General features: G+C 44.0%; 1 protein-coding gene across 4 annotated transcripts in view; it reads right to left on the bottom strand.

Annotated features, from left to right (window-relative positions):
* Cmtr1 (cap methyltransferase 1) overlaps positions 1-13453 on the bottom strand; it is a 95817-nt gene that overhangs the window by 24052 nt on the left and 58312 nt on the right. For all 4 annotated transcript variants that reach the window (XM_041634347.1, XM_041634349.1, XM_041634346.1 and 1 more), the window contains 7 exons: positions 12010-12161; positions 10459-10617; positions 6843-6935; positions 5314-5385; positions 4006-4100; positions 3824-3896; positions 788-986 (listed from right to left, as the gene is read on the bottom strand). In XM_041634347.1, the coding sequence (XP_041490281.1) occupies positions 788-986; positions 3824-3896; positions 4006-4100; positions 5314-5385; positions 6843-6935; positions 10459-10617; positions 12010-12161 (843 nt within the window). The remainder of the gene's footprint in view (positions 1-787; positions 987-3823; positions 3897-4005; positions 4101-5313; positions 5386-6842; positions 6936-10458; positions 10618-12009; positions 12162-13453) is intronic.

Raw genomic sequence — 13453 nt, 5'->3', positions numbered from 1 at the left:
GCTAAAAAACAGTATTTGCCAGGCATAAAGGCTCATGCCTACAGGTATTCAGGAGGCTGAAGCAGGACAACCCATGAATTTAAAGCTAATCTGGGATACACAGGAAGTTTTAGGTTGGCCTGGAACACAAAGTAAGACCCTTTCTCTAAACATCAAAAAATTCAAGCTGAGCATGGTAGTCTACACCTTTAATCCTAGCACTTGGGAAGCTGAAGCATGCAGATCTCTGTGAGTTAACGCTAGCCTGATCTACATAGTTAGTTCCAGGCCAGCCAGGGCTATATAGGAAGACCCTGTCTCCAAAACAAACAAACAAGAACAACACAAACAAAAACAGAAAACAAAATCAAGACAAAAACACTCAACATCAACCTCCAGTAAGGACTGTCAGTAAAGAGTTTAGATCTGCTGACAGATCCTAGTCTACTTGTCAGGGCAGGGAGACTGCTGCAGCTACCGAGCTGTCTGCTAGCAAATGTAGTTCACACAACCCAGAGGGGCTGATGTGTGTTTGTTAATAACCTTGCTACTTTTCATCTAGGAATTAGGCACTTTCATTATCCCCCAACACCACACAAAAACCACAATCCTGCAAGGAGGAATTAATACAGGCCTGTGTTTTGTTTGTTTTTTTAAAAAAGATACTTCAAAGGGCTCCAAGACCCTCATGCCAGCAACAGTGAACCCCAGCTAATAAACTAGGAAGAACACAGGTAGCAACAGCTTTGGCCTCAAGTCCCCACACAGCAGCCACTCTCCTAGTCTCTGCCCTGGTCAATGTCCCTACCATAGTACGGCTCGAAGAGCTCACTGGAGGCTGAGTAGAAGTCCTCTAGTTTGAAGTCATTAGGGCCCTTCAGAGTCATCCCAAAGCCTTTTGCATGCCACTTCTTCCTCCACAGCACGTACTCTGAGAAGCCACCTGGGCCTGCGCAGACATCCGCAAAGTACAGAAGGTCAATGTCCCGGTCCTTCACCAGTGGCTTCTGAAAGAGAAGTGGAAGACAAGGACACAGGGATAACAGATGGCTCAGTAAGGAAAAGAAAGGAGAACTCAGGGAAGAGGAGGCAAAAAACCCAGCCTATTGGCAAGTATGATCCAGAGCTCCCACCAGGCCCTCCACACCCAGTATTTTTTTTTCCTTAGTCACCAGTATCCTCTGGAGCCCCCTCACCCAAAATATCCTGAACACTTTTCTCCTAACCAGGCCAACTCAGACTCCCAATGAAAGCATCTCTGTCTATCATCTATCATAGAGGCATTTTCATGTCCCAGGTTGTTTCCTCACCACACTCTGCCTTTCTTGTGTCCTAGTAAGCAGAACATTGCCAACAGAAACACAAAGACACAAAGCAACCTGCCCACACCAGTTGGAACAAAGCTAGGTCAGAGTCCAGAAGCCTGATCATTATTAGACTGTTCTCCTGAGGAAAAACACTGCCCTCCTACATGATCTTCTCTCCCTGGGTGCTTCTCCCATTTTGTCCTTCAATTATCTTTACTTTGGAATAAGTTTAGAGTTAGATAAAAGTTACCAATATAATACAGCCAACACAGTGGGTATGTGGCAGTCTTAAGTTTAAGTACTGTAAACACTGCACAAAAAGAAAACAATGTTTCTCAGCACTGAGGCCGTAGCCTGAAGCTCTAGCCCCTCTAGCCAAAGGGAAGCAGGAAACTCAAAGACTCAAGAGTATCTGGCCTCCATAAGGTGCCTACCTATGATCTCATCTTGCAATTTCAAAACCAGTGGCTTGCTGGGGCACAGTAGTGCTCATATACCATCCAGCACTTGGGAGGCTGATACAGGAGTGAGTTCAAGGCTAGTCCGGGTTACGTAACAAGATCTTGTCCCAAAATAAGAACAAGGGACCTTTATAAGCCCTGTTCAGAATTCTGCTCCTAGAAGAACAGCTGGTTCTTAGCTCTGCCATTTCCTCACTGCAGTCAAGGACAAGCACACATCTGAAGCTATTAAGCTCAATTGCTCAACTATAATTGGGATGAATGTAGGTATTTCTTTTTTTTTTTTTTTTTTTTTTTTTTTTGTGGTTTTTCGAGACAGGGTTTCTCTGTGGTTTTGGAGCCTGTCCTGGAACTAGCTCTTGTAGACCAGGCTGGTCTCGAACTCACAGAGATCCGCCTGCCTCTGCCTCCCGAGTGCTGGGGTAGGTATTTCTTAAGGCTGCTGTAGAATTAAAAAATGCAACTTGTGGCCAAGGTCTTTCTAAAACTATAGTCATCACAAATACAAGATGGCATTATATTCAACTAGACCAACTTTCTTGGAGTCAGAACTCTTGGTTTTTTGATATTTTTCTCTCAAGTGCAGTACTGCACACAAACTGGGCACTGTTGATGCTGCCTCATTTCCATTATCAAGGACAAAAGGTAAATATCCACATTGACTTTTTCTTCTATCACACTTTACAGACAAGCTTTTCTTACCTAATAAATAGCATCCTCAAGCACAAAACCCCCTCATAAGATGTAATACCTCAAGGATCTAAATAAAGCTCCCAATTTCTTTTTCTTCCCCTAGTCCCTTTTTTCCTTCTCCCATAATCTATAGCACCAAAGACCAATTATGAAACCTCAGAATACCTCTTCTCTCCTTCTCCACACCACTCCAAGCTTCCATTTTTCTGAGGCACAGGCCTAACCCAAACATCTCTAAGACTGCAGCATGCCTACGCTTCTAGCCACTCCCACCTCTGGAGACAGCTGGTCCCTGAAAACACACCAGGCCTGCTAGGCTTGGCTTTCACTCAGGTCCTCAGGGAAAATGGAGATAAAAAGAAGTACATACTAGGGCTAAAGAGAAACTACTTTTTATCGTAGAGTGCAAAGACATATCTCTGACAGGGCCATTCTTTCTGGCCACTAACAATTCAGGTCAAGAAGCTCCCTGAAGCTTTCCAAACACACTGCATTTCCCTACGGTTTAACAAACATCCACCCTTGATCTGAATGGTACAATTCTGGTGCCTACTTCATTCTCATGACAGCAAAAGACAATAAGCAGATAGCAGCTGCTGAGGGCAGACAAATTCAACAGCCCAGATGATGCTATGACTTCCCCTCAGTTTAACAGAGCTCCTCTGCTAGAAACTGCCTTTAGAGGAAATCACTGGGAGCTCAGAAAATTAAATCAACATTGTATCAACCTAATTTTCTCAAGATGCTAATTCCAAGAGCCTTTTCTGCTGCTGGCTGGCCCTTGAACATGGGGATGGGCCCGAGGAGAGGAGATGAGTGAAGGCTGGAGAGTCTACATGTCAGCTTTACCAGCATGGAACAAGTAGTTAGGCAGGTGGAACTGAAACATCAAAGACCTTAGAAATAAGTTCCTCTAGCCAGTGGGTAATGGGGTGGGGGTCTAGTAGAATGAGGGTGTGTGAAGTAGGAACAGGTCTGAGGACAGCTGGCTCCTGGCCCTGTCACTGTGAAGAAAACCAACCTTCTAGGAGTGGGTAAAAATGCTTCGATCCCAAAGGGAATGCTAGAATGAAATTTCCTTTTATGCTTTCTCTATCATTATGGAGGGCCAATGTTCAGAGAAATGAGATGTAGCAGAGCAGAAAATCATTTTGCTCTACCGTTTCTAGAGAAAGGCCAGTCTCATAATTATGATCCCACACAGAAAGAGAAAATAACCCTGCTGAAATCACAGATCTTTAGAGCCTGCAGACTGGGCAGTCCTGGGACCAGGGAGCACTGAAGGACTCCATCTGGGGAATACAGAGCAAAACACACTCGCACTCAACAAACGGCAATCTGTGAGCTACTGAAGCTTAAGTCCACTCAGCACACAAATCTCACCCCTTGAGAGTCCAGGGGATTTGTGAACATACGATCAAACACAAAATCCATGTTAGCCATCTTCATCGCTGCCCTGTAACAAAGCAAGATGAAAAAGCATGGGTCAGTCCCAGGAATACAGAAAGCTGAGGTTCAGATGAAAGGTGGAGAGGTACAAGAGGAAGGAAGGGTGTCCAGCACACCTGTTAAGGAAGAAGACTCCGCGGATCATCTCATAGGGATTGGCTCTGGTACGAGCTCGCCTCATTTCCTCCCCATCCAGGATGTCAAACACACTCTGCCAAAAGAGAAGGAGACTCTACAGCAAACATCACATCAGGTCCTCTTGGGCAGGACCAAGGTCTGAAGACTCACTGTCCTCTGAGGAACTGGGTTCCTGCTGCATCTCAGCTCTGAACTATCCAGTTGTATAAACCTGACAAGTTGCTCAATCACTCTGACCCTCAACTACCTTGCCAGTAAAGTGGTAAAACCCCCAATGAATCAGGTGCCTAGCTGTGGTTAAGGGGTTAAAAGCACTTCTACTACACAGAAAGTAAAAAATGTTTCTCATAGCAAATGTTTCCCCGTATCACCATGACCTTCCAGAGATTTAAGTTCTGGTACTCAGGATCCCTTGATTGGGACACCAAATTTAAAAACAAGCTGGGCAGTCATGACACACACCTTTAATCCCAGCACTTGGGAGGCAGAGGCAGGCAGATCTCAGAATTCAAAGTCTACAGAGCTAGTTCCAGGACAGCCAGGGATACACAGAGAAACCCTGTCTCAAAAAAAAAAAAAAAAAAAGCTCAAAAATAAATCAAGACCAGGGTCTCCTAAGGATATCTATCCCCACCACACACACACATGGTATGGGGTGGGATGGGGAGAATCCTGCCTTCCTTCTAACTCCCCTCATTACACCTGAGACTCAGTCACCTTATGGATATATTCCCAACCCTGTCTGTCAAAACTAAGAGCTTTGTGAGGTAGCCATCATTCTTTTCAAGCCGACATCCTCCTCAGAGAACCCAGGTGTGTGCTTCCTGGCCTACAATCAGGCCAGAAGGTGTAAGGGGAAGCTAACATGTGCCCGCCCATGTGTTGCGACACTCTAACTTCATTAACACTCACAACCACCCAGAGAAGTATCTTCTACAACTTTACAGAAGACAAACTCAGAGGCACCCAAGCTACTAGCCCATGGTCACACAGAAGAACATTGTAGAAATGAGGTTCAAATACTGATTTGTTTGATGCTAAAAGGTGACTGTAAACTTCACTAGGCCCATTGGGTATTAGCAGGATCTGACACACTCACTCACAGGTTAAGTGAGTGCCTCAGTGACCACATAGACAACACAACAGAAAAATACCATCTTGAACATATGCATCACATATACTTCCCATCTCTAGGAAAAGCCTAAATGGCACACTCCCACCAACAACAACTAGCAAAGCCCCATTCACCTTACCCACGGGCCTCACCTGTCCCAACCCAGCCTTACCTTACATTTCAGCACACTGTGAAGCAGCTCTTCCCCACAGAACTCTGTTTCGTCTTCAATAACCATCTTTCTCTACAGGGAGAAGAAAGTCATAAACATTGACCAAGTGTGACTATTTACTGGGAGAGTGGGGAGATTAGGGTTCTGAGTGCTCAGAGCAAGCAGGGGCTTAAGTCTCTGCCAAGAAACATCAATCCCTGAGGAGCACAGAGAGACAATTCCAAATCCCTCTGGCAGTGTTCCAGATGGCTCTGAGATAAAGCAGTGTGCTGGGAGCTCTGGGTAGAAAACCATATGGTCACAGCACGCACAAATGCTGAGGCTGGAAAGAGCACACAGGAAGGAGACACACAAGCTGTCTGCCCCCAGAGCAGAAGGACAGGGCTCCCCCATCTGACAAACCTGTCCTTCATCCAGGAAGCCTCCACTCTGAGATGGGCAGGAATGCCTGATACTGGACATTGACTTGGTAACTTTACACAGCCCTTGCAGAATGTCATGTCCAGCCCAGCCAAGTGTTGCCACCTCAAAAACAGCTTTTCTCACGGTGTGTATGTGTGTGTCATGTATATACAGGCCCATCTATGCTATGGCATGCATGTAGCGTTCTGAAGACAATCTCAGGGACTGGTTCTCTGCAGGCAGTCGTCTGCATACAGACGCCTCTACTCACTGAGCCATCTCGCTGCCTAGTGTCAAATTTTATACTTCTCAAAGTCACTAAGGGAGCTGTGGGTATTTATCCAGGAAAGAATGCTTGTCTAGCATGTTTTAACTCAATCCCTAACACTCAAAAAAAAAAAAAAAAACAAAAAAACAACAAAACCCCCAACAGTTATTGTTTGAGTTTATTAAAAAAAGTCAAAACTGAGATTCTTAAATATTTCTTTACTTACTTCAAAAGAATAACATGCTAAATTGTTTTATTTAAAACAGCCTTATTTTCATAGCAAAGTTTAGTAAGTACTGTAGTTTCCACTTCTGGAAATTTCTCTAGTGTATGGCTTAGTAACAAGGGGGTGTGGTCCCTGCCTCGCTGTGGCATTGAAGTCAGCTGCTCAGTGCAGATACTGGATTCAGAAAAACCCACAGACATATGGGGAAAATCAGGGTGAAAAAGAGTAAGACCTCGGTGTCATGAAGGCAGCTTTGACTTTGTGGAGCTCCTGAAGACACCCTACTTCTAGAGAACACACTGGAGTGGTAATCAATCCCCTCATTTTCAGTGTCCCAGAATAAGAGTAAACAAACGACTGTGCTGACAATGCCCTTATCACTCTGAAGACAGCTATGGTGTCCTTTCACCTACCTGAACGGAGCCCAGCACTGGCCAGACAATTCACTGACACATAACAGGCTACTCCAAAGGCAGCCAGCCCCAAAGAGGGTAGAAATGACTGCTTTTTCTATGATTCAAGTTTTATTCTACATCTCCTGTGACATGGCTTCCACATTTTTCTAAAACTGCAATAAGTACACACCAGATTCAAAGGAAAGAAAAGGCTGGGTATACTCCCATGAAATCCTACCTTTCCCACAACCATCCAGTCACTCATTTCCCGAGAGTCAGGAATTTCGGTGGTACATTCTGGAAACCACGACACCTGCTCACAGGCACTGGGCTACAAACAAAAAAGGGTAAAGTCAGATGAGATAGGCCTTTAGGATTCTGCCCCAACTCACCAGTCCTTCCCCAAAACAATTGAGAGGGTCTCAGACAGGCTAAGAAGGATCTAAATGGGTGATGCTAAATGCAGGCAGTCAGACATGAATAAAAGTTCAGTTTCTGAAGGACAACTCCAATTCTCTGAATACTTCAGAAAATTTCTGGATCTCCAATGTTTCTTTCATTTGCTCCAGTATTATCTGATGAATACCTATTGTAGGCACTCAAACACCAGAATGAAATAAAACATGTCTTTGACTTAAGGCATTTAGTAAGAGAACAAGGACAGAGGCTGGAAAGATGGCTCAAAGATTAAGAGCACTGGCTGTTCTTCCAGAGGTCATGAGTTCAACTCCCAGCAACCACATGGTGGCTCACAACCATCTGTATTGAGATCTAGTGCCCTCTTCTGGCATGTAGGCAGAACACTGTATACATAATAAATAATAAACTTTAAAAAAAAAGTGCTATAATCAGTCTGGCACATAGTTTCCATATTTAGACTTTGCATGAATGAAAAATAAACTTAAGTCATTGAATATTGAAAGAGAGAATGAGGACAGAGAAATACCTAGGCAGTGTCACATAAATACAGTTCTGAGGTACGATTTAATAGCACTTAGCCTCACCTCCTAATGCTAATGCCCCCAAAATGTCGTTCACAAAATAAACCAGAAACCAGTAAACAGTCTCTCCTAGCACTGACTCTAGGAGAGCAGAGGTTCATCTCTAACGTCTGCTTTCTCTTAACTTGTGTCAAATGCCCCCCTCCCCACACAGGGTTTCTCTGTAGTTTTGGAACCTGTCCAGGAACTCATTCTGCAGACCAGGCTGACCTTGAACTCACAGAGAACCATTTGCCTCTGCCTCCCAAGTGCTGGGATTAAAGGCGTGCCTGCCCAGCTCAAGTACTTTTCTGAACAGACTGAACCAAGGTTCTTACCAATCATACACTAGCACCACTTACAGAGCTTTCAAAGAGTAATATGTTTTAGAGCAGACAGTTGAGGTTGGTCTGATGTGGGGACTGGACATATTAAGTCTGCAATAGTTATGCAGTGAATCTAGGACTAAGTTCCATTGGGCTAGAAAAATGTGGATTCTAAAACCTATCTACGTGGTCAACCCGAGTGTCAGCTGAACAGACTGCTTCCCAAGCAAGGATTCACCATAGCAGACTGAAGCAATGTGATTAAAGGTGATTAAATGCTCTGAGAGGTGTAAAATGGGATCACAATGCAAGGTCTCAAGGGCAAGCCAACCACCATTAAGATAGCAAAGTAAAAAGAAAAATCACAGAAGCCTTTGTGCATGAATCTGGCAGTGAGTTATGGTTTCTACTCCCATTCAAATCCTGACTTTAAGCACAAATGTAAACTATAAGCCGTATACAACAACAAAAAATTTATATACACAGTGGACAATCATTTGTTGAATAAAAGCAGAATTAATCTCCCCATGGAAGCCTGGACATCAAGACTACCCAAGGGATAGATTTGCCCGAGATGTAAAACCTTGAACTTTACACCTGTGCGCTCCAGGAGCCTCTGAGCACTTTCCCGCTGTGGCCCACCCAGCCTCATCCACTTTAAAGAAGTGGCTACCAACTGGCTGTGCAGCCAACCCTCCTTACCAGGCAGCTTCTATCTGAGAAAAATTAATTATGGCCACTGGTAACGGCAATGGCTTCACCAGAAAAAGGGGTTTTTAAAATAGCCTATCTCCTTCAGAGAGATTTTTACATCAACTTTCATACTTCAGATTGACAGTGACGGGACCAGAACCTCTATCCACTTGCTGCCACACAAATGAGAACAAGGAAAGCACTCAGCATCTCTACAGCGAACGCATGCACACAGTAACAATTACAACAGGTTCCCAGCGCTCACAGCCACACCTGCCTATCTACTGCCACTATGAGATGGTCAGACAATGGTGCTGCTTCCCTTAACCTCAACTCTGTAATGCTAATATCTCAGATTATTATTATCACTATTTTGGGCACTTTTATTATACCTACTTCAGATCGTTTGAAGAATAAGGTAAAAATAAAATAAATAAAACTTCAACACTATGCATGGGAACAAATTTTAAAAGCCTCTTTTCGGCCTGGAGATGTAGCACTTTCCTGGTATGTGTAAGAATTGGTTTGCAAAGGAACTAGAACTTGCTCTGTAGACCAGGCTGGCCTCAAACTCACAGAGACCACCTGCCTCTGCCTCCTGAGTGTTGGGATTAAAGGCATGCGCCACCACAGCCAGTTCACAGCCTACATTCTTATAGAACTGTTGCAAAAAAAGTTTATCTTACAACAAATACAATCAAGTAAAAAGTACAACAGGAGAAGTGTACACAAGCAAACACATGTACAACCTGGATAACAAAACCTGTGAAGATGGAAGAATATCAGAGGCTCGTAAATCCATCCTGCACTGGAGGAGTAATGGGGGCCCATTCACCTGCTGGACCCTCCTAGCAGAGAGAGAACTCCCTAGCCTGTGAAGTCTAACAATCTACTAAGAATATTCCACTTAGCTATTAAAAGTTCTTTGTGGGGCTGGAGAGATGGTGCAGTGGTTAAGAGCTTTGCCTGTTCTTCCAAAGGTCCTAAGTTCAATTCCCAGCATTACCATCTATAATGAGATATGGTGCCCTCTTCTGGCCTGCAGGGAATACATGCAGGCAGAACACTGTATACATAATAAATAAATAAATCTTTTTTTGAAAAAAGTTCTTTGTGTAGCCAAAGAACCATCTTAGTTCTAGAAAACAACAGAAACAAAGTCTCTCTGAATACAGCCTCAGTGTTCTCCTTTCTGTCTTAGTCAGGGTTTCTCTAGTGCTGTCATCAAACACCATGACCAAAAAAAAAAGGATTTATTTCCCTACACTTACACATCACAGTCCACCACTGAAGGAAGTCAGGGCAGGAACCTGGAGGCAGGAGCTAAAGCAGAGGTCATTGGAGGGGTGCTGCTTACTGGCTTGTTCATGATGACTTGCTGAGCCTGCTTTCTTTTTTTTGTTTTTTTCTCTGTGTAGTCCTAGCTGTCTTAGAACTCACTCTGTACTTAATAGCACTTAATAGCACCAAGCTGTCCTCAAACTGTGAGTCTCCTGCTTCTGCCTCCTGGATGCTGGAAGTAAAGGTGTGCATTCTTATAACACCCAGGACTACCAACCTGGGGCTGGTACTGCCCACAGTGAGCTGGACCCTCCCACATCAATTATCTATCAAGAAAATGTATCACAGGCTTGCCCAATCTGGTGGGGGCAGTTTCTCAATTGAGGTTCTCTCTTCTAAAATGAATGTAGCTTGTGTCAAGCTGACATCAATCTAGGCAGCACACGTTCCATGTAAGATGCTAACATTGAACCCCTCTAACCACCCTGCTCAAACTGCTTCCCCAGGGTTTCAGAGAGCCACCCATTCAAAAACACCAACAGCTTTCCTGTTTCCTGCACCTTCACCAGCTTACCTCTGGCTCATCCCGCCAATCCACATTCAGCTCCTGATCAAAACCCTGCAGTGTCAGGCCCAAACCACGACGGCCTTTCTGATTGGAGGTCTCCACAATGTCCTTCCGACCCTGGCTGTATTTACCTAATCCTTCCCCTTCCCTGAAGCCCATCTTGGCCTGAAAAAGGAACAAAGCACAATTAATTCAGTCAACAGACATTTACTTAGTCCCTATCACAGATCATACACTGTGATAAACCCTGAGAAATACATGAGTAAAAGTTTGCCTTTTAGCCTGATGATGAAAAGAAGCATAAATAACTCACTGTGGGTTGGCAGCTATCGATTCTGCAGGTGCCGTCTAGGACAACCTGACACTAGACACATGAAAGGGGACTGCAGAGCGTGATTAGCACTGAGAATACTTAATGACTCTCACTGGACATTTGCACAGCTCTCCCTTTCAGCTACTTTGTCATATTAAGGAGAAATGAGATCCCAGATAGAGCTAATGAAGAGAACCTAATTTAGGTTACAGCAGCTTCAAGCAGCAGCTTCTACCCAGGATTGTGGGCTTGCAGGAGCCTATTCAGAGTAACTTGAAAGTCTGCTTCATATAGAACAGAGGAGGACACATTAATGTCCTGGCACAGAAACACCTTTTTGAATGCCCTCCCTGTCTATAAACCCCCAGAGTTACTAGACAAAGGTAAGACCTCAAAGAGCAGGGACCCAAATCCTACAGATTCTTACTCAAAGAGCTTCAATACAGAGGTCTAATTCCTCCTGGAGGTCTAATTCCACATTGTTTGAAAGCTGCCACTGCCGCTTACAGACTGGGCAGATCCTGTATAGCAGCCAAAGGTCCGTTCCCTGGGTCAGGGGCTAAGTTATGAGTGTCTCCATCTCCACTGACCAAAGCTCACAGGCTTCAATGGCATCCTGACCTCTAACTTCAGCAGGAGCACATCTCAATCTTAAACTAACCCAACAAAATTCTGGAGCCAATCATGACACTGGTGAGGCTGAACAAAAGACAAACTTTGCACGGCCACTACATTTTAACAAGGAAATTGAGTACGTTTCCCCTTTCCTTTGCTACCTGTCAGTGTATGTGAAAGCTAGGGAGGACAGTAGGGCCTTCCATGGAAAGAGCCCACGCTATTTGCATTTATTTTCAGTACCAACAGGAAGTGAGTCCTTTCTTTTCAGAGTATTCGCTAGAGCAAAACAGCAGGAACCTCCTCAACTGTGACACGCCCATGTCTAGGAAAGCATACCCACACATGCGTATGACGGGCATGAATTAATGTGGGTACTAAACAGTGATCCAGTTCTGGGCAAGACAGGAGACACTGACACTTTTCACGGATGATTCCAACATGACAGACACATGTATTGAGAGAAGGCTACACTTTCTCTACTAAATTCCAACAGCCAGAAAGTGGAGGAGAAATACTCACAACCTAGCCTGTGCCAATTGTGCCCCACCCCAAATCCAACACACACTTGCCCTCTTTCTCTCACACTCCTGGGCAGCTGTAGAAATCCATTCTAAACAGTAACATACCATAAGCTTCTGGGAAACACTATTATACATGGAATAGCGAGAAGATGTTCCCTCCACAAGGGAATCTGCTTTGAAGTCATCCTTAAAACTCTCCGCGCAGGGTTGTTTCCCCTCAGTCTCACTGTCAGATCCACTAAAGCTTGTGGTAGATGCTGGAAGAGAGAGGGAGAAATGTTTAGGTGAGTCCCTATCACAAAACGGCCCGCATATATCCACAATCCACTTAGTCTGCTTACGTCTAATATGTGTCCTGCATTAAATGGCACTCATGCAATGACCCAGGGTCAAATCTCTATTCTTTCCAGCTGTATAAACTTGGATAAATCACAAAAGTTCCTATTTGTCACAGACTGCATGGAGATTATTACTGCTTGACAAAGTCCCAGCATTTCGACTTTTTGGATGACAAGTCTCATTGTTAATGATTCTCAGTATTAAGCCTTTCCTGTGGGCTTTAATGGAAGATGAGGATGTATACAATGGTAGCCTCTTAAATTCTTTGGAAAACAAAGTAATTCTTTGGAAAAAAAATCCCCCCCCCCACCATGGAATCATATAGCATAACTCTGCCTACTCCCACACAAGCTAACACCAGGCGGCTAGAAAATTTAGATAAGTAACATATGCTTGATAAGTAAGATACATTTTGATAATTAAAATTTATAAATTCTGCTGGGCGGTGGTGATACACACCTTTAATCCCAGCACCCTGGGAGGCAGAGGCAGGCGGATCTTTGTGAGTTCAAGGTCTGCATAATCTATAAGAGCTAGTTCCAGGACAGCTAGGGCTGTTACACAGAGAAACTGACTCAAAAAAAAAAAAAAAAGATTTAAATTTCTAAGGTCTACTCAGGTTCACAGTAATATTTGTCTAGCTTTGTCTTTGCTCACTTTAAGGATTAGATATTTGGAAAACTAAGTCATATAAAAAACTGCAACATTCTATAATGAGGTATCTGGTTCCCCAAGAAAATCCTTTTCCCAAAAGTGCCTCTGGGGCTTGAAGAAAATTCCTGCTTGCCAAACGGGAGTCATTCTCTCTCTGACAAGAAGAACTTGTGACCCCTCCATTAACAATGACTGGTGCCTATTAGCTTATCGAGGTCAATGCTAGCTTCCTCAACCTCAGATCAAAAGCCACACTCCAGCTCACATTCATCCATTTTCTCATTTAATCCGTTGTACAATTATAGAGTATATAAAAGGTGTCGTCTTTTTCAATAATCGGGCAGCCATCTCGATTCACTCTCCGACTGTGTTATTCTCCTTTGGGACCTTAACCCCACGGGAGTTTGAGTTCAGCACCTACTGGTATGTAACACAGCAGGAACTCAACCACAATCATTTTCCTACCTCACCTTTTCAGTTTTACCCACTATCAAACTGAGACAGCAGTGCCTCACAGGGATGTTTAAAAACTAATCTATGAGAAAGCACACTATCA

Source organism: Microtus oregoni, unplaced genomic scaffold, assembly GCF_018167655.1.
Source record: "Microtus oregoni isolate MIOR12 unplaced genomic scaffold, Mior012 000046F_ref0000063, whole genome shotgun sequence".
In the NCBI taxonomy this organism is placed as follows: domain Eukaryota; kingdom Metazoa; phylum Chordata; class Mammalia; order Rodentia; family Cricetidae; genus Microtus; species Microtus oregoni.
This window is presented reverse-complemented; position numbering and strand designations above follow the sequence as displayed.